Source organism: Anolis carolinensis, chromosome 4 (genome assembly GCF_035594765.1).
Source record: "Anolis carolinensis isolate JA03-04 chromosome 4, rAnoCar3.1.pri, whole genome shotgun sequence".
NCBI lineage: Eukaryota > Metazoa > Chordata > Lepidosauria > Squamata > Dactyloidae > Anolis > Anolis carolinensis.
Genome location: NC_085844.1, coordinates 188,632,561 through 188,654,395, shown reverse-complemented (window position 1 = coordinate 188,654,395; position 21,835 = coordinate 188,632,561). Strand labels below are relative to the sequence as shown.

The following is a 21,835-nucleotide window of genomic DNA, read 5'->3' as shown; positions in this document are numbered from 1 at the left end:
AGACTTTGATGATGGGAATACTTTGTTGGCAGGTGTTAGCTGGCCCTGATTGTTTCCTGTGTGGAATTCCCCTGTTTATTTACTGTCCTGGTTTTAGAGATTATATTGTTCTGCATTATTCTATCCCAGTAATTATTTCATATTAAAGAAGAATCTCACGTATCCAACATTCGCTTATACATTGTTCTGGATTATCCAACGCAGTCTGCCTTTTCATAATCAATGTTTTTGTAGTCAGTGTTTTAAATTCATTGTGATATTTTAGTGGTAAATTTGTAAATACAGTACAGTAGAGTCTCACTTATCCAACATAAATGGGCCGGCAGAACGTTGGATAATGTGATGACTTATGGGCCATGTAGTCCCGTTCCTAGTACTGTTGTGACAGATGAAGAGGAAAACTTGGGTTTCCCACCGTTTCTGCCAGATTTGGAGCCCTTGCAGCTGCAGGATGTTTGTCCACAAGAAGTCAGCCAAACAAGCCTTGTGGAAAAATCTCCCCCATTTTCTCGCCGCCTTTATTATAATCAAGATAGGCACGCTCGGGAGGCGACTCGCCGAAGCGCCCGGATAGCTGCCAGACAATTAGATGATTAAGTCTATTTCCCTTGGGAAAGTTTAAGGAGTCTCGCATCTGGACAGTATAGGTTTCGGTTCTTGTTCCCCAGAGAAAGTGTGCTTTGGCGGGAAAACAAGATCCTATATAGATGTTGGCCACAAAGGATTCCTTGCGGAGTCAATTCGTCAGCTTCGGGAGTAGATTGTGTGTGGACTACGCTACTCCAGCTTCCAGGACCTTGTTCTCGTTCCAGCCCTGCCTTGTTCCCCGGACCTCGCCACGGATTTCGCCACGGACCCTGTTCTTGCTCCTCGCTTCTTGTTGCCTTGAATCAAGCCTTGTTTGCCAAGAATCTAGTTTGCTTCCTAGCCTTGCATTAAGCTCCATGGACTAAAGGACCTTGTCATCTCCCCTCACTTTGCTTGGCAAAGTGAGTGTTTCGGTTATTGGATTACAACTTTTGACCTTAATATTTCATATTGGACATTGTTTTCTTGGACTAATTTTGACCTTTCCTGAAAGGTCTACTTCTGAACTATTTCCTACACTTGCTTTTATTAACTTTATATATTTCCTCAATAAAGATATTAGATAGATTCTGGCCTCTGTATATGGTTATTGGTGCTCTGCAGCCTGGGTCCTGACAGATAAGCGAATATGTTGGATAATGAGGAATTAAGGATAACCCTATTAAACATCAAGTTAAGTTATGATTTTACAAATGAAGCACCAAAACATCATGTTAGACAACAAATTTGTCAGAAAAAGTAGTTCAGTACACAGTAATGCTATATAGTAATTACTGTATTTATGAATTTAGCACCAAAATATCACGATATATTGAAAGCATTGACTACAAAAATGCGTTGGATAATCCAGAACGTTGGATAAGCGAGTGTTGGATAAGTGAGACTCTACTGTAAATACTACATAGCATTACTGCGCATGGAACTACTTTTTCTGTCAAATTTGTTGTATAATATGTTTTGGTGCTTAATTTGTATAACGATTACCTAATTTGATGTTTAATTGGCTTTTCCTGAATCCCTTCTTATTATCCAACATATTCACTTATCCTGCCAGCCTGTTTACGTTGGATAAGTGAGATTCTACTGTATATTTCTAATCTTATATTTTCTGCTTAGAACTGGATTATATGAGGATCCTTCACAGCTGTATAAAATGCACACTGAAGTGGATTATATGGTAGTGTGGAGTGAAGATAATCCAGTGCAAAGCAGATAATATAAGATTATAAATGGGTTATATAGCTGTGTGGAAGGGCCTTGAGTCTACACTGCCATATAATCCAGTGCAAATTAGATAATCTGTGGAAGAAGTCTAAGTAAGGCCTAAATCTGCCTGTCCCCTAACTGAAACCTGGCTGTCCCTTGGTTGCTAGGCAACCAAGTGGGCAGAGACTAGCCCTCTAAACTGGCAGCAATTGGATAAAAAAATTATTGCTCTCCCTCTAATTAGGACTTTATTTTTCTTTTCTTTTTGTTGTATCAACCTTGAGGCGTGGATGATGGGTTGTGTTGTCAAATTTTGAGGTTGGGGGGCCTGTACTTTTGTTGTTTTGTGAATTGCCGTGATGCCATCACTCTTTTATATATATAGACTAGCTGTGCCCGGCCACGCGTTGCTGTGGCGAAGCCTGGTGATATGGGAAATAAAGTATTGAGCAATTGGTGGTAGTTGGTATATGTCATTTCGAAAAGGTTGTGAATATGCAGTATTTGTGGTTATTCCTTTTTTTTGTCGTTTGTTTCTTGTGTGGAATTCATCTGTTTTGAGAGTGTTGTTCTTTACGTCTTGATGTGGAGGAGTGTGGTGGTGTTGAAAATAAAGTAATGAGGAAGTCGTGGTATATGTGTTATGGTTGTATATATGTAGAAAATGGATAAGATTGTGTGTGATCTTGAGCTCACATCATGTCTAGTGAACTTCCAGTAAGTCCATTAGTAGTTAAAGTCTGAAGGAAGTACGGTTTGATGGTGTAAGGGTATTGAATGGTATTAAAAGTGGTCAAGAAAGGTTTAGCTTAGGTAGGAAGGAGCGAGGGTTGGAAGGTGAAAGGATATTCAATTGTATTTAAGCTGGGTAACAAAGGGTTGCCCTTGGTAGGAAGTAGTCATATGTTGTACGTTGAGCATCTGTTGTACGTTGTATCCATATACAAATGTGTGTATATGTATATAGATTCTGTTTCTCATATAGAAATAATCTGAAGTTGCCTATATATATTCCATATATGTATGTATCCCACACCTATATATGGTGTATGGTGAGTATGGGTTATCCATATATACCAGTGTGTGTGTGTGTGTGTGTGTGTGTGTGTATACAACCTGCTGTATTATATTATATTATTGTTATTATTATTATTATTATATTCCAAAGGTTTATTATTATGATTCAATATTATTATTATATTTGAAAGGTTTATTTTCATTATTACTATGTAATATTATTATATTTAAAAGGTTTATTATTATTATGTAATATTATTATTATATTCCAAAGGTTTATTATTATTATTATTATTATTATTATTATTATTATTATTATTATTATTCCTCCCAAGAAAGGATTCCCCTAAGTAGGAAGCAGGCAGGGTTTGAAGTTGTAAGGTCATTCAATGGTAATTAATCTGATGAGATTTGGTTTGAAGATCCAATGATGGTTAAGTGTTATTATTATTATTATTATTATTATTATTATTATTATTATTATTATTATTATAGTATGGAGTATTAAAAAGCCTTATTATTATGATAGCATTATAATATTATGGGGTATTTAAAAGCCACCCCTTATACACAATAGAGAGAACAGAATGGCAGAGAAAAGAAACTTTGCACATCCTCAGAGGTTCGCTTTTTGGAAACTGTTGGGAGAAAAACAGGAGGAAAGTATATTGCCTATTTATTGACTGATTAATGTATTGTTTTATGATTGTTATTTAATATCGATTGGAGTGAAGTCACTTGAGCCACGAGGTGCTGGTTTTGTATAACCCAAGGTTGTCTGTTGTATAACCAAAGGAGGAAGAATGGAAGTTTTCCAGTAGCTAAGGAAACGTTGCAAACTCTCCCTGCCATTGGGGAAGAGGCATGGCAGAGAGAGCATGATGGGAACTGTAGTTTCCCCAGAATAGAGGCTGGCTCTTAAAGGAGTCTTTGAGATTCACAGCAGTTGAGAACATTTGAAAGTTTTGGAAAGGAGTACTAAAAGGAAGACAGTAAGGCAGAAGGAAGGGAGAGAGGGAGGGGGTGTGCGGGGAAAAGGGAGAAGAAAATGATTTTGAGGCGGAAGGTGCTGCTGGTGGTGGTTCTTCCCTTCTTCCCTCAGGAATCTCGCCTCGAATCGGGAGGCAGGCGGAGGAAGGAGAGAGGGGGAGAGAAAGGAAGCCATAGTGTCTGGAAGAGAAAAAGGTGGCTGACGAAGAAGCCGCTGAATGGAGGCTCTCCGTTTTTGGGTTTTTTTACCTCAGAGGCCTGGAGAGAAGGAGGAGGATGGAGTGTACCGTTGGGGGGAAGGTGGTGGAGGGAAGGATTGGTGAAGAGTTTTTTTTGTAAGATGGAGGCGGTGCCGGAGGAGGGAGAAGTTGAGCGCGTGGGCGAGGGGAATGTGTGTGCGCGCGCGCGGGGGAAGCGTTTCTAGGATTGTGTGTTGGCGCAGGCGCACATGGTCTGTTGTGGTTTTTGGCCCTGTGATTGTTGTTTGTGTGATATTTTGTTGTCTCGTACTGGAGGCGGGGATGATGGATTGCGTTGCCAATTTTCGAGTTTGGGGGGCCTGTAGATTTGTTGTTTTGTGCATCGCCGTGATGCCATCACTCTTTTATATAGATTGGCAATGAAACGTGTTCCAGACTGAATTGCTTCATTTTGGAAATTTGCATAGATACTTGGATGGAGAGCAGCAGTCTCAGAGAGCTCCTTAGGCAGGTGGGAAGAGATGACTACGGGGAGTTTTAGGGGAGCCTGGACACCTCACAGCAATTTTCACATTGTTATTGCCAGCCACTGCTTACATCAGCTATTATGAAACAAGTTTTTCATCCTGAATTGTGCTAATGTTCTTCTCATATAAAAATGACCTTCTATCCCTTAGCTGACTGTTCTGCTTCTACACAGTTCCTGCATTTTGCTACAAAGAATCAACACCTCAAGAAATAGAATAACAGCAATGGGATGTTCCATGAATTGCCAGAGAATATTCTGAGTAGATTCTTGCATGTCCTGTTTTGAATGGGGCAGAAAGGGCTCTTCTCTACTCTCTTGCATCCTTTCAAAACCATCACGTCCACAGCTACCAAGCTTCATAAAACTGTTGCTGTAACAATAGAAAAAGGAAGGCAGGGAGGTGGCTAAGCAATGGGGACCGTCTCTCAGGCCCCTTCTACACTGCCAAATAAAATCCAGATGATCTGCTTTGAATTGGATTATATGGCAATGTAGACGCTCATAATTCAGTTCAAAGGAGATAATGTGGATTATCTGCTTTGATAATCTGGATTATATGGCAGTATAGAAGTGGCCTCAGTCTCATTGCAATTCCTGTGTGAGAGAGGCAGAGGAATCATATTCTTTCATCTCTTTCACTTTCTCTTGAACTGCTGTTTTTGTTGACCTTCTCTATACTCATTTAATACCCATAGCATCTTCTCCATAGGGCTTGGCATCTACCTACAAGGATAAACAACAGAGATACATATCACTCTGCATAGAATCAAAGAATCATAGAGTTGGAAGAGACCTCATGGGCCATCCAGTCCAACCCCATTCTACCAAGAAGCAGGATAATCGCATTCAAAGCACTCCCAACAGATGGCCATCCAGCCTCTGTTTCAAAGCCTCCAAAGAAGGAGCCTCCACCACAGTCTGGGGCGACAGGTTCTACTGCTGAACAGCCTTCACAGTGAGGAAGTTCTTCCTAATGTTCAGGTAGAATCTGTTTTCCTGTAGTTTAAAGCCATTGTTCTGCATCCTAGTCTGCAGGGCAGCAGAAAACAAGCTTGCTCCCTCCTCCCTATGACTTTCCCTCACATATTTATGCATGGCTATCATGTCTCCTCTTAGCCTTCTCTTCTGCAGGCTAAACATGCCCAGCTCTTTAAGCCTCTCCTCATAGGGCTTGTTCTCTAAACCTTTGATCATTTTAGTTGCCCTTCTCTGGACATCTTCCAGCTTGTCAACATCTCCCTTAAATTGCAGTGCCCAGAATTGGACACAGTATTCCAGGTGTGGTCTGACCAAAGCATGCACCATATTATATCTTAGCTCTCAACCTGTCACAAGCAAGACCTCTCAGAACTGGGAAATGTACAGCAGAGTACATTCTACCAATCTAATGAAATTGGCAAAGCAGAATCTGAAAAACAACTATTTCTCTTTCTCCATCCCCTCCACATACATGATATGTAATAGAGAAAGAAAATACATTAATATTCTTTGTAAGCCATAAAAGGTAGTTTTACATATGAATTATTCATGCATTTTTGGATTCAGGATCTTATGGAGGAGCGAGGAAGGAGAGTGGCTTCAGATTAGTAATGAAGAACATGACTGGTAAAACAAACAACATGAATTCTATAAACCAGGCCTGCAAAGGTTACAACTATTTCACAGATCAAAAGTGGGGCACATGTGGCCCAGGAATATCAGAATGACGTCAAGATGTCAAAAGTCCAAAATGAGGAAGAATACATGAGCGAAAAGAATTTGTAGCAGTTTGCTTTTACTAGAGCCTCCAGGGAAGGGCAAGAGTTTGCTCTTTCTCTCCTCTTCCCACTGCTGAATTGACTGAATGTAAACTACATTTGCACTTTGAACTCATTCTGCAGCAACTGAAATAAGTTGAAGATAATGAGTGAAAGAGGGAGTAGAACAGAAAATGGTCTCTGAAAAAGTGGAGTAGCAATGGATTACCTGAGTCTGTTGGAAGATATGAGGTTGCTGATTCTGACCCAATCATTAGCTCCAGCTGTAGTAGACCCTTTGAATCAACCACTGAATGGTAAACTAACACATTTGTAAATCTCACTGATTCAGTAAAAAAAAAATCTCCTGTCTAGAGCAATACAAAGCTGTCAGGCAATCTCAGTAGTTGTAGTTACAGAGATTATTCTAAATCCTTTGTTGACTTCCAGAATGTGTGTTTACCTTGTGTATATTACCATGAATGCATAACTAAATTTATGATTCCAGGTTGAAGTCAAAAAGGCTCCTTGCTTCCCTAACTCCATGCACACCTATGAACAAGTACATTGCTATATTAAGGACGTAGTCTAATCAGGTCTAGTTTAACCTAAAGAGCTGGAGCTGACTCAAGTTAGATCACTGCTGTTCTTCTGGGCTTACTTATTGAAACTTGAAACGCTTTCATTTTCAGAAAGGCAAAAAAGCCAGTTGCCTGGCCATTCTTTCAGTTGCAGGAAAAGTTATGTTTTAGGGGACAATGTGTGACCAGAAAAATAAGAAGCCCAGTGTGTTTATTTGAGATTATGTATGTACGTAGGCATGTTTGGCCTGTGAATGCTGGCACAAAACACAACGCAGTTAGCAGAGCCAAGATATTCTTGGCAAACTGAGGCTCAGGCTACCACTCATTTGTGTAGTGCCATCTGCTGGCAATGACTGGACTTGTCTTGAAATCAAATGGAGGAAATTTTATAGAACTGAAATTTGTTCAAAGGCCAACTTTCCTTCTGTGTCAGCATGACCTGCTGTGCGGAAACAAGCAAAACAAAGTAAATTAAAACTAGGCAGTGTGAGTATTGTGGTAGAAAACTGAAATTCTTCATCCTATGATATATGGACAACCTTCCCAGTGGTTAAAATAACACAGAGTATTTGTATATAACATGAAAATTTACAACTCTATCTGTTCAGGTGGGAGCGGAATCATGTTCTTCCCAATAGGCTCAGGCACTCCACCTCAGATATTTCCCTAGAAAATTCCAGAGTACCAGGACATGTTGTTGTTGATGTTGTTGTTGTTGTTGTTGTTGTTGTTGTTGTCTGCACTGTAGGATTGTCACAAAGAACTCTAACTCCTACAACAAAATAGGTTTAACAGTGGACATCTTTGCAAAGCTAGTCCAATCCATGATGTTTTAAGCACAGCCCAGAAACATGAGTATAATGATGGTAGCATTTTATTTGTATAAAATTATGTCCCAGTGGAGTTACATTATCACCATTTGTGAAAAAAAATCTGCATAAGCAGTAACATGGAATCAGAGCAAGGAATGTGGAGCAGCCTGCTCCCTCTGAAAGTGCAGAGAACCTGCAAATTGGAAATGGAGGAGTACCCCCCTTTTAAGGATATTGTTATAGGGAGCAAATGAAGGCTTTGCTCCCCAAATAAGAATTCTGCCTCTCCAAATGATTTTATCCCCTTCAATCCCCAATTTTCTAGCATTTTAGACTGTAGGTGACTGTAGAGCCCTATTCTTGATCCGCATGTTCTTCTATAGTGAGGACATTGGTTTCCAGGTGGAAGGTGGTCCTGGTCAGGGTTGGCTTGATGTGCCTTCCTCTTGGCATGTTTCTCCCTTTTGCCCTCCACTTGTGCTTCTTCAAATTCCACAGCACTGCTGGCCACAGCTGACCTCCAGCTAGAGCACTCAAGGGCCAGGGCTTCTCAGTTTTCAGTGTCTAGGCCACAGTTTTTAAGGTTAGCTTTAAGCCCATCTTTAAATCTCTTTTCCTGTCCACCAACATTCAGTTTTCCGTTCTTGAATTGTAACTGCTTTGGGAAACGGTGATCGGACATTCGGACAACGTGGCAACTCCAGTGGACTTGATGGAGGAGGAGCATTGCTTCAATGCTACTGGCCTTTGCTTCTTCCAGCATGCTGACATTTGTCTGCCTGTCTTCCCAAGAGATTTGCAGGATTTTTTTGGAGGCAACGCTAATGGAACTTTTCCAGGAGTTGAGTGTGACGTCTATAGACAGTCCACGTTTCGCAGGTGTATAACAGGGTTGGGAGAACAACAGCTTTATAAACAAGCACCTTGGTATCCCTATGGATGTCTTGATCCTCAAGCACTCTCCACTTCATTCGAAAAAATGCTGCACTCGCAGAGCTTAAGCAGAAGCATACGAGAAGCCTGGCCATTGAACATTGAGAAAACCAAAGTGCTCTTCCAGCAGTCACCAGCCAATCCCTCTGCAATGCCAGAAATACAGCTTAATGGTGTAACATTAGAAAATGTTGACCATTTTCACTACCTTGGCAGCCAGCTCTCCACAAAAATCAGACATCGACACTGAAAAAGCTTTGCAGAATAATAGACATGGAAATAGTTCAAAACTAGAACACATAAATTTGGTGTGTTCAGATTTCTCATAGTCACTTTGTCTACCCTTTTTCTTGGACACAAAACTCTTTTTCTTAATGCTCATGTGAAGTTTTAAATTATTGTAATGGTAGAAATTAACTTGGGGTTGCAGAATTCATATTGGGAGACATTGCCATTTTGCCTCTATCCTACTTCTCTCCTTGTTTCTCCCTATGTATCTAGCAACTTCTTTGCAATAACAGAGAAGTCTTCAGGAATGAAATTACAGTAGCAGCATGTGTGTAATTATCCAAATTTGAGGGCATCTGCTCCAAAGTTGTTAAAAATTGTTCAAAGCAACAGCTGGATCATTGTGTCTGGATCTTTGTGTTTCTCTTTTGCTTCTCTTTGCTCCAAACCAAGAGTTTCTGTCACAAAACCAGTTGGATTGATGTTTTATTAAAATACTGAGCAGTCTGCCTGTAACAGATATGAACCTCGTCCCTATAGTGCCACCTAGTAGGGAATGCTGGTAGCTCTGAAATGCCACTCAGCACAAAGGCTGTCATGTTATTTGTTTGGTAAAAAAGTAATGCAAACTTCTTTCCCATCTCATAATTCTTATGAATCAAAGGATTAAAAATTGGATTTTTAGAATTAACTCTAGGTTTTTCTCACAGCCAGGTGTACTCATGGAAATGCCACAACAGCATCACTTCTACAGTGCACCTAAGAGCTTGAACTGATAAACCCCAAAAGGGGGATTGTTGAAGATGCACAATGCAGAAAGGCACCTTCTTCCATGTTTGGTGAACCTGTATGTTGGTAAAAAAAGTTTTGGAAAAAAAAGTGACGAAAGAAACCAACAAAAAGATTACTAAGACGATTAAGAAAAACCCAAAAATGTGCTGATTGGGTTTGTTTCAGGAGATAATTGGCAAAGGAGATGTAGAAATTTGCCAATATAGTTTTGTGGCAGGGAGAATCACAATAGCAAAATCTTGGAAGGGGGAAAAAGAACTACTTATTAAGGATTGGAGAAGAAAATTAGCAGAGTATATTCAAGTGGCCAAGATCTCCAATGGCATAAGGGGAGGAAACAAAGAAGATTTTGCTAAAAAATGGAGACTGGCCTTTGAGTATTTAAAAAAGAAGGCAAACATAGATTTTGAAATAGCCGAATGAAGGATTTATTAGTGAATGATAAGGACAGATTTTTGTTAGATACTACTTCCATACGGTGTGGTGTCCGAATTCATGGGTGGTGGTTCATAGGTGGGAATGAGGAAGTGGTAGAACTGGGGAAATAATACTTGTAAAAGAAAAAAGAAAAAAAATACAGTTCACCTATGAGTTTTTCCTCAGATGACAGATTGGGAGAGGTGGCTGTTTGGGACTCCTCACAAATAAACAGTTGCCATTTTCTCCATTGCCACTGTTTGCATTCAGTATCCCTTTCTGGACAGATATGCAACCTGACTGTTCCAGCTATAGGTTGGTTGCTGGCTGCATTTGCCACTACCATGGATCATCCACTCTTTGTTGTTGCTGCTTCTATTATTTGCCTTCAAATCATCTCTGACCAATGATGACTCTAAGGGCATGCCTATAACTGGGTTTTCTTGATATGATTTGTGTAGAATTGGTTTGCCATGGCTTTTTTCTGAGACTGCATGATTGCCAAAAGCCATTACCTAGAATGCCCATCAGAGCTGGCCCTAGGCATTTTTCAAGTGTAGGCAAACAGAATTTTGTCCCCCCCCCCCAAAAAAAAAATCACTGAAAAATAAAAGCGTTGGATAAGTGAAAATGTTGGATAATAAGGAGGGATTAAGGAAAAGCCTATTCAACAGCAAATTACATTAAGATTTTACAAATTAAGCACCAAAACATTATGTTTTACAACAAATCAACAGAAAAAGCAGTCTCGACTGCGCCCCCGTATGTTTGGCGCCTGAAGCGACAGCTTTTTTCTCCTCATTGTTGGACCGGCTCTGATGCCCATCCCTTCCCCCCTCCACCTGAGCTACAAGCCATAGCTGTGCTGAAAAGAGAGTCCAACAGTAACAATAGCAATGGTAGATCTAAACTGATTTGAAAGTAAAGAATTATCATCCACCTTAGACTTAGCCTTAGCCCCCAAGGAAGGCTCCAGTAACTGTCAGTATTGCCCTTGCAACTACTGTTCCCATCTTTTGCAATAACTGAACATATTGTGTGTGTGTATGGGTGCCTTCAGAGCACTTGGCAGACTCCCAGCTTGCTCATTCCCCTTTCACTGTGAGAGATGCCACTTGTGAGAGCCAGACAGCTAGGTGCCAGCAACAAAACAGGCCAATGCTTAAGCTGAACTGGGGGTGAGGGGAGTGAGTGACAGTCCCTGAACCCCTGCCCTCCTTCAGAGACAGAGGACTAAAACAAGCGCCCTTGGAGTATGCAAGAGAGTGCCCCCAGGCATTGTGCAAAGGGGGATCCATGCTGGAAAGAGGGCAGTAGATGGGTGTGCTTCACTTTGTATACAAAGGCCCCTTTAGCCCCCTCTCAATAATTCTGCAAATAATCCGAAACCTGATCTCCATTAATGTCTTTTGATCTCCTTTGACTGCAGCCGTAATAAATGAGTCTGCAGGCGAGACCACTGATTTTCTCCCAGTCAAAATCCAGGGTTGCTATGGTACCCAGAGAAGGAAAGAATGCTTGCATAGTAACTATGGAGACAAATTCCTAGAGTCCCTGATGAAGCTTTAAGGATATTGGTTATGACCGAGCTCTTTTTGCAGGTTTTCTTCCCCTTTGCAGTAAAATTTCAAAAATAAAAAACATTTTGTCTTTGTAACAGTTGTACATTGCACAGACACCTCAGCTAATGGCTTCCAGCTAAAGCAAAATACCCTTTCATCCCATCTTTTTGGATTTAAATGCCCACTAAGTTAAAGTTAGGTATTTTAAAATTCTGTTTTAATGTGTATCTTTCTTGTAGCACTTCACTTCAACTCTCTTTGGTCCATGTTAGGATTTTCTAGTTTACAAAAATCTCTCTAATTTTTACTGAGTACATTGGATTCAAACCAACTCCTGTGTAATATTTATTATAGTGAACAGCAGGGGCTGGAAATCAAAGAAGTCTCTGGCTGTGTCCCATAGCCAGATGTGTATTGTTAACATCCTCCACCAATTCTCTGATGGACCACAATTGATCTTTGTTGACTAAAGTGAGATCATGAAGAGATCTCAATGTAAGATCCTGCAAAAGAAAGTGCCACAGCCTTTGTTTGCTGGGTAAAAACCATTAGAGAATTTCAGGGCACCTTAAATAGTATGCAGTTTTTATCTGGCATAAGCTTACATAGACTGTAGACGACTTCATCACTTAATTATTTTCAGCTATTACACAAGTTGAATGTGCTGCAACTGGATTCTCTCCAGTGAGTGTATTTCACAGGTGATCAGTAGGGGGCTCTGCTCCCTAAACTTGCTCACCAAATAGGATTGCTGGTTTATTATGAGTAATTGCTCCATGCTTCCAACTATTTTTTATATTCCTGACACAGCATGACTGTGTTTTATTTAGAGGTGATTCCTGACTGAAAAGGGGGGTAGACTGAGGGAGAGATGGTATCACGGAGTGCAGCAGGAGTGAAGACTGCAAATTCTGTCCTGGTGATTATTAGGGAAATGGGCAAACAGTGGCCAATGAATTGCTCATTCATGGACCCCAATTTATGCCCTCAAAGATTTCAGATCCCCAACATCTACATATTTCTTTGGAAAGCAAATTTCCATCCCCAAACACATCCAAATTGGTCAGAAAGGCTGCAAAGCACAGTGTTTTTGTCTGACAACCATGCTAAACTTTCCACATATTCCCCCCACCCCATCTTTTAAAAATCTCCAAAATTGATTGGAAATGAAAATGTGATATCACTTCCAGTCATGTTGGAAGTCCAGTGGTGGGACACAGGGATAAAAAATGCCTCCCAGTCCCTTCCCAGTTTACAAATTAATAGATTTCAGGTCTATTTAAGGGAAGAATTTATCCAAAAAACGTAAATGTAAATACTGGCTGTATCTTTCTTATAACATGAACTGCTATAACAATGGGTTGCTGGGGCTTGATGTCCATCATCTGGAAGGCCACATAAATCCCCTCCTGTTCTAAAGGCACAAGGTATCCTGTCAAAGGGAGAGGGGGCATGATTTATTTAAATCATAAATATTTATTTGAACAGTTGTTGATTGTGGAGTGTGTAGAGATTACTGAGAGGAAAGATTTAAGGAAATGCATGGATCACTTGAATATGCATGTAGCCTTAACATACATACAAAAGTCAAGTTTTTAGAACCAGTAAGGAAATGTATTGTAATTTGAGGATTGTGTCAACAAACACAGATAAGCAATCATTTCTCCTCCTAACTGTTCTAATTTCTATAGAAAGATGTATTTTCTTGTTAATTAATACCCATGATTTTTTCTTTTGTTCTTACTGTTGACTTTTACTACAGTGTGTGTGTGTGGACTGAAAATGCAAATGTGTGGTAAAGGTCAGAGGACTTGTAATACATTGCATGAAAGATGCTGTAGTTGGTAACCTGTTAATGACCTCCTATTTTGAACAATGCATAAGGTGCTGTTCTCCAGCATCTGTGCATTATGACCCAAACCACCTTTCCCAGACATCTGTCAAATGGTGGAGAAGAGAAAAGGAAAGAGATTGGTGGCTGATCAACCAGGACTGCTACTTGCCCTGCTGCAGTTTGGTGAAGAAAAAGTCATAGGAACAAGGTGTTGTTCTGTTTCCTCTCTCCATAGACCACAATACTAATTCCCGTCCCCTCCACAGCTATAGAGGGCCCATAACTGTGCCATTTGCCAGCTGCTTGGATTGTGGGCATGGGAACAACTAAGATTTCAACCTATATTATATTTTTTAAACAGAGAGGATAGCAGCCACATTAGGCCAATATAGCAACAAAATTGCTGAGCATTCTTCCTCTTTGGTCTGGCTGTGTGACATGGTGTAGCCTGGGAATATCTTTCTGAAGGATCAGATCCTTTTCAGACATGATGTCTCTTCACCAGATAAAAGGCAATATGAGGACTTTTCTAAACTTAACCGAACATGTTGGTGCCTCCTGTCTTCTCTGGTTTAGGGCATATGTGTGGGTGTTTTTTCCTTGACAAATATTTAGCAAATTATTTTTCCACAAGTCCCTGCCAGCACAAGTAGTTCTCATCCCCAAGTCCTCATCAGCACAATGAGATGGCTCCATTATTCCCCAAACTCCCCCTGATTGTGAGGAGTACCAATGAACTTCCCAGACCATTCCCAGGTCTACAGGCTCCAAAGCTAGTTTGGATGAGACGGTATTATGGCATTGAATCTTGTCATTCATCCAGATGGTGAAGAGCTTCTGAGATTTCCTTTTTCTGCACACTCATGTGTAAGGATAGAGAATGTGGTTGGAGACACTAGCATGAGAATAGGATGCCTTTTAAAATCACAAAGTGTATTGTTTTCAATCAAATCAACTCCAGGAAGTCTTGGATGACACACACTTCCTTGACCCATTTCAAACTGGCTTCAGGGCAGGATACAGAGTTGAGACTGCTAAGGTTGCCTTAGTGAGTGATCTCCATCTCAATAGCCCCCAGATGGCGTAGTGGACTAAGTGACTTGAAGGTTGGGTTGCTGACCTGAAAGCTGCCAGGTTCGAATCCCACCTGGGGAGAGTGTGGATGAGCTCCCTCTATCAGCTCCAGCTCCATGCGGGGACATGAGAGAAGCCTCCCACAAGGATGGTAAAAACATCAAAAAAAAATCCGGGCGTCTCCTGGGCAACGTCCTTGCAGACGGCCAATTCTCTCACTCCAGAAGCAACTCCGGTTGCTCCTGACACGGAAAAAAAAAAAATCTCAATAGCGACAGGGGGAGTGGCTCCTGTTGGTGCTTCTAGACCTCACAATGGCCTTTGATATCATTGACCATGGTATCCTTCTGGAACACCTGGAGGGGCTGTGAATCAGAAGCACTGTGTCACAGTGGTTCCGGTCATACCTCTCAGGCAGGTTCCAGATGGTGGTGCTTGGGGATAGCTACTTCTCAGAAAAGGAGCTGCTATGTGGTATCCTACAAGGTGCCATTCTATCCACAATGCACTTTAATATTGACATGAAGCCTCTAGGAAAGATCATCTGTAGGCATGGGGTGGGGTGTTATCATTATGCTGATGATACCAAAATATACAGCTGGCGTGTCAGCCGAAGTTGGTAGTAAGCACGCCTGACTGTCACATCTACCTGGCCTGACATCTAAATTAAGGATATTACACTTATCCTAAAGTACAAGGTATTGATTTTGACCTTTAAAGCCCTACATGGTTTGGGTCCAGGTTACCTACAGGATCGCCTTCTCTCATACAATCTGCCCTAAACACTTAGGACATACAATCTGCCCTGAACACTGGTGAACATCAAACGGCTGCCCCAAGACTGTGGAACGACCTGCCAGAAGAGCTCCAACAGCTAAATGAGCTGTCGGAATATTAAAAAAACATCTAAAGACCCTTTTTTTTTTTGCAGGCCTACCTAGCCAGTTTTAAACCATGAATTTTAAACTACTGTCCTTTGTTTAATCTCTGTTTGTGTATTTTAATATGTATATCATAGAAATAAATTTTATATGTATCTTTTATAGAAATACATTTTAACATGTGTATTTGTGGTATTTTTACAATGTTTATGTGTTTTAATTATTCTGTAACCTGCCTTGAGCCATGAGGAGAGGCGGGTAAGAAATACTATTATTATTATTATTATTATTATTATTATTATTAAATTAGGCCAAAATTAATTCATGTTCTGGTAAGATCTCTCATAAACTAGTTTTAAAGGAGCACAGAATAGTATGTAATCTTTTGAGCCATCCAGATCTCTTCCTCAGGCAAAATGCTACAAAATCAGACAGAAGTAGGGAAGCTTCACATTGTGGTCTGAAGCTTTCATAGGAAGAAATCACAAATGTGGCCTGTTGATATTGAGATTCATTTGTCATCTTTTCCCATCTTGATTCACCACTTATAAAAATATGGATATTTTAAAGTCAAATATTAACCGCACTGAAATGATAAATGATTATGAGAAGCAATGACAGAGCATACAACCCATGTCAACATGAATTCTTCTGTGCAGGGGTGGAGGAGAGCTTGGCTTCAAAACAATGGTAATAGCAGTAATTATCATCATCAATATAACATTATAATGACAAACCCCAGGAGCCAAAAAATGTTAGTCATGTTTCAACCCTCTTGTTATCAGCGAGGACTTCAGATTGCTGCCCACAATACAGTGATGTTCCAGTAATTGCAACACAACTCAGGAGAAATACAACTTCCTTTAGGTCATTTTAGATGATGAAATATTTTTGACAGAAGAGAGTTTCTGTCTGTCTATCTAATAGCCAGAGTTTGAAAAAAATTACTTTCTGAACTTTTGGCTGGGCATTCTGGACATTGTAATCCAAAAGAATAACTGTTTCCAGCACTGCTAATATTACACAGCAGTTTGTCCACTTTCTTTATGTGACAGTTTTAAAAAGGAAACTACCCTTCAACAGCCTTTCTTAACATTATGCTCTCAAGACACATGCATGACTACAACTCCCACCACCCCACCTAATCTGGGGCTGATGTGATTTATAGAGGAACACTCATAAAGGAGAACATTTCCCAGCAATAAAAGTTGAACAGCTCTAGAGAACCGTGAAAGCCTCATTTACATTACACTGCCTGAAGGGAAGATATTCACCTGCGAACCTAGCCACCTTAAGGAGCACATAGGTATTTCTTGTGCTACAAGAACAATTTTCCAAGATGGCTTTCCAGGGACCAAAAGGGTCATGAAATGAAATCACTTGGGGTGATAGACGGGGCTTGTTCTGGAAAAATCTCCGAAAGAAACACTTTATCCCCACCCCCTCATTGGCTGTTATTGTGCTGTTATTTCCATCAAGACATTTCTCTTAATGTTTAACCAAAGCCATTCAGACATTTCTAGATTATCCACTCCTTTTTTTCCAGAGCTAGAAAGTTACTTCTACAAAGCAATCCATTATTATATGAGATATATACCACACATACCAAGTGACTAGTATATTTATGATTCTTTAATAATACAAGTGTACTGACTTGTTATATAAACATGTCTAAACAGTTAGTTACTTCAAAACTTGCTACATTCACTAATTCAGTGGTGCACAACCTGTGGCCCTCTAGGTGTTTTGGACTTTAGCCCCTAAAATTCCTGACCCTTGGACAAGCTGGCTAGAGCGTCTGGGTGTTGGAGTCCCAAACACCTGGTAAGCCACAGATTGTGCACCATGTTGCCTCCTTATAATCTTGTACTTCTACAGTGTTAAATGACTCATGCATTCTTGGATTTTATGATACATGGCTGCACATATCTGTATATATATTCATGTATATATTCACCTTAAAAATAAGAGTTGTGGAAATTGGTTGACAGTAGATTATATGAATTGTTAGTTTATTTTACTCCCTTCCCACTTCAATAAGAGAAGGCTCTCACAGCAGCTTAGAAAGATGAACAATAAAACAGCCTGAGTATTCAGACTTAACAATTTAAAGAAAAAGAATCAAAACAGTTTTTGCTTACAAATTGGTATCACAAGCCCCCAGGGTTTTGCAGCTATGGGCTGCTTTGGTTGAGGTACAGGCTCCGGAAAACCCTGAATATTGAAAACCTTCAATATTTACATTAAGGGCTGTAATTCAGTCAGAGGCTATCACTTGCAGTAATAATCGACATCACTTGATCTTCCAGAAATGAACTCCAATCAGCATCACTGAACAACAGCAAAGGAAATTCAACAGCATCTGGAAGATCCAACAGCAAGGAAAATTCAAGACATCTGGAAGACCAGTGGAAGCCCTGTCCTACCTTTTCCTAATCTTTGATACTTTGAAAGCTAATATGATTCCGACCTAAAGGTCAATGCACATTCTGATAGGCACTCAGCCTTTTTATTTTTATTTTTTGCTCTCTTCGTTTCCCTTAGACATGGAGTGCATGGAGTGCTGGCACTCATTTAGGGCTGGTGTTGAGGTATTAGCTGAGGTGTCTGAAGTGAAGAAGCTCCTGAGGTGAAATACAGATGAAATTGTGGGTGGGGAGTGACATCTCCAGAAGCATAGTGGACTAGTAATTTACTCTTATTTCAATACCTGTGAAAGGATGGTGTTCTCCATTACTAACTCAGGGTACTTCCAGACAACACAAAAATGTGGGTTTTAAATGGAGGGCAAAAAAAACCCCGGGACCTGAGAACATGTCCCCACCCAGACCTCTGGGTCCCAGGATTTCTTCCCCCGCTGTCCTCACAGACCTCTCTGCATCGGAATAAAATGGTGGGCAGACGAGGGACATTGGTGGAAGGCTTTTAAAAAATGTGCAGGACCATATATGCACACATGCAAATATCTTAATATAAATACAAGTAGATTTGCATGTGTGCATATGAGGTTCAGCACATAACAGAGGGAATTAAAAAAAACTTTTGCCAGTTTTCTCTTCCCCAATTTTTTATTCAAGCTCTGTTTAATATTATAAGGTTTAAAATAAAGAGTTTCAGAGTGCTCTAGTTACTCTCCATTTGTGCTTCCTTTAAATCAACTGTGTGTCCGTTTCACAGCCCAATCAGCTGATCAGCTGTTTTTGGATTTTTAAAAGTGGACATGTGTTGGAGCAGTCTCCACAGGGGGGAGAGAAGGAAATCATGTGTTTTGTATGAGTGCAGCAATATGCAGTGATGCGAGTATGTGCATTTTCCAGCTGGAATAGTGTTTTTCGGCCATTGCAGCAAATCAGCGTGCATTTAGTGCTAACGTCATGTAGCCACCCTTCTTTTTAACTCAGGAAATCCCTTGTTTTAGGTGCTGTGTAGATGGGCCTTCAGAAGGTGCCAAGCAGACCATGTAGCAACTGCTTTTCAATACTTTACAGCTCACAGTTGCATACTACTCTGCCAAGAAATCGCACTTGCTGCTGTCCCCTTGTAATGGGAAGACCTGTTCTGGCCCACAGTACAGACAGTATTGTTTATTTGTTTGCCTTTTTGAAGGAAACAGCTGTACCAAACCTGCCTGTCTTCAGTTCCCTCTAAAATTCACTGCCAGTTATGGGGAAGTTTGCAAAGGATAAATCAAATGCTTGTTGACAAGGAGAGGAGTGGGGAAGGAGCATCATAGCCCATTTTTTCATCATACCTATGCATCCATACAGTAGAACCAGTGCTGGTAGGGTCAATGTATTAATACTATTTTATTAGCAGAATTAATTGCAGTCTATACCAACCACACCCCACCCTTTAGGCTTCTCAATTCCTTTGCAGCATAGCTGTAGTTCTAACAGTTGCTGTGTTATCATGCTATATTGTTTTTTAAACAATATAGCATGATAACACAGCAACTTTTTCAAAACAATATATCATTATAAGCCACCCAAGGTTTTATGCAAAATATTTATGGTTCACAAATACTTCTGTTCACTCACACAGCTGCCAAGATGACTGGATGTTTTATCAGTTTCACCTTTGACACTGGAAAATTTAGTTCTACACCATAGCATGAAGCAAGAAAAGTCATAAGGCTTGCAAGGATAATATCAGCAGCTACAGCTGACTTCCAGTGTCTGCTGCTCAATTATGACGAGAGCTCTCTCTTCCAAGCCTCAATGAATAAGTGTGAAGTGGTGGCTCACACTATGGCCAGATCTTTGGACCTGCTTCTCCAAATCCCCAGAGAAAGGCTTGTCTCAAAATGGCCAGTAAAAGAAGTCTAAAACTAGCATTTCAGTTGTTGGTAGGTAAGACAGATACGCACACAAGAGAGAGTTGTTGGCTTTTTTTCAGAAAACGAAACTTCCCATGCATCAGAGAAACAGGGTGAGGTTTCATCATGCTTTGGGTAAAATTCCAGCTTACTTTCTGGAATTTTAGGTTGAATTTCTACTCAGCCCAGGTGCAAAGGCAATAGAGCAAAATTACTCATATTAGGAGTTACATATGACTACCCCCAGACTGGAAAAAACAGAGATAGGATTTAATCTCTATACTTGAATAATGGCCGCTGAGCTGCTGTGAATACAGGTGAGGGGAATATCCAGTCCTGCCAAGCTGGTTTTGGTTTCAACCAGCTGCAAAACAGTTCTAACAGGACAATGAAAATCAAATGACTCTTTGGTTTTCAGTTTTAGTCTTTTAGAAAATAATCTAAGGAGCAACAAGTTATAAGTAGATATGTCACTTCTGGGCCAACACTATTGTTCCCTCTTATAGGATTGCCAGAGTGAAAACTGGAGATGGTGCCAGTATTTGTAAGGGATGCCTTACATTACTGCATAACAATAAAGATCTACTAAACTTCCCTTTTCTTCTTATGTGAATTCAAGTATTTTGGTGAACCTATTGTGGGGTTTTATTGAAGATTTGTTTAGACAAGAGTTGCCACTGCCTTTCTCTTAGGCTGACTTGCCCAAAGTCACCCAGTAGTTTTCTATAGCTGAGGAGGAGATTTGAATGCTGGTCTCCCAGTGCCCTAGTCCAATCATTATGCCACATTGGCACTTCTGCATTGAAGGTACAGGAGCCCTCTCCAGTTTTTAATCTGGCAAAGCTATTAGTCCAGCATACAATAAAGAAGCTATATATTTGCTCATGACCCCTTTGTTAATATCAAGCATATGTGTAAATAGGCTCTCTTCTCCTGTTGTGACTGCGCCTTCGGGGATTATGGTTGATGGTGATGGGATTCGAAAAGGAAGAAAAAACCCTCGTGATGAGGGTTCACTGGAGGAGTTGCGCAGGAAGCGACTTAGAGCTATATGGGGGATCTTCTGAGGAAGATTCAGATGGGGAGTTTGGGGAAATGGATGCTGAAGAACAGGTGGTGGCTGGGGAAGTGGGCACTGAATGGGCACAGCCACCGGAGATGTCTGGGGATTTGGGGCCTATGGATACTTCTGAACCTGGGGTTTCTGCAGGAGCTGATCCCACTTGGGATGCTTGGAGAAGGGAGGATGGTTCTTTAAGTGTTCATGGGGCTAAGTGTGGGCAGGATGATTGGGACTCCGACGAATTGCTAGGTACTCCGGATCCACGAGCTCTAGCTGTGTGGAGTTCGGACTCTGAGTAGATTTGGGACACCTGGTATTTGGGTGTGAGTGTTTGGTCATCCAGGAGGAAGGGGAATAAAATGGGAATGTTTGGCCATTGCACTTTGCGTGTGGCAAGGTGTTGCTGAGGTGCCATTGGGATCTCTGTGTTTCCGTGAAGACTGGACTTGGACTGTGATTCGGATCTGCTGATACCATCTGGCTTGGCTCTCGCTGTGTCTTATCGTGGACCTGGTTTGGATGACTGCACCCTCTTCGGACTTTGGATTGAATTTGACCTGGCTTCTGTCTACGCTCTCTGACTGACGACTACTCCCGGCTTCTGAATACTGGTTTGCCTTTTGGAATTTGCTGCTGCCTCCCGACCTGACCTTGGATTCTCCTGACGACGGCTATTCATCATCCCTTTGAAGCTTCGGCTTTATCTGCACCGTGGAAGCAGTTTACTGCTCTTCTAGTTTGTTTGTTTTCAAGCCAGTTTGCTGTTTTTCTTTTGGGAACTGTCCCTTTAACTCCACAGAGCCGGCTGTCTGTTTGCAGAAACGGTTTGAAGCCAAAAGAGGCTTTTGCACTTTCTGTTATACTCTGCTGCTTTTGGAAGGTTTCAAGCCTTCATTTATTTTGCATATTTTCTTGCAGTCAACTCTATTTGTTTCTCCAAAGCTGAATTGAAGCGTCTTTAGTTTTTATTGAATGCCAGCATGGGAAAATAGCGTGGCTTGTTTTTGAGTTATTTTTGTCTAAACTACTCTTGAAACACTGATAAGTGAAGTGTTTCAAGGATACTTTCTGTGT

The 21,835-nt window shown here is 40.8% G+C and overlaps 1 protein-coding gene across 3 annotated transcripts in view; it reads right to left on the bottom strand.

The window, feature by feature from the left end:
• Window positions 1-21,835, bottom strand: part of eps8l3 (EPS8 signaling adaptor L3) — a 116,838-nt gene that overhangs the window by 31,076 nt on the left and 63,927 nt on the right. The window contains exon 1 of one of the 3 annotated variants that reach the window (XM_008109556.3): window positions 6,496-6,723. The exons of the other annotated variants lie outside the window; for them this stretch is intronic. Coding sequence (XP_008107763.2) covers window positions 6,496-6,541 — 46 coding nt within the window. The 5' untranslated portion in view covers window positions 6,542-6,723. Of the gene's footprint in view, window positions 1-6,495; window positions 6,724-21,835 lie in introns of those variants that run through there. 3 annotated transcript variants of the gene reach the window in all.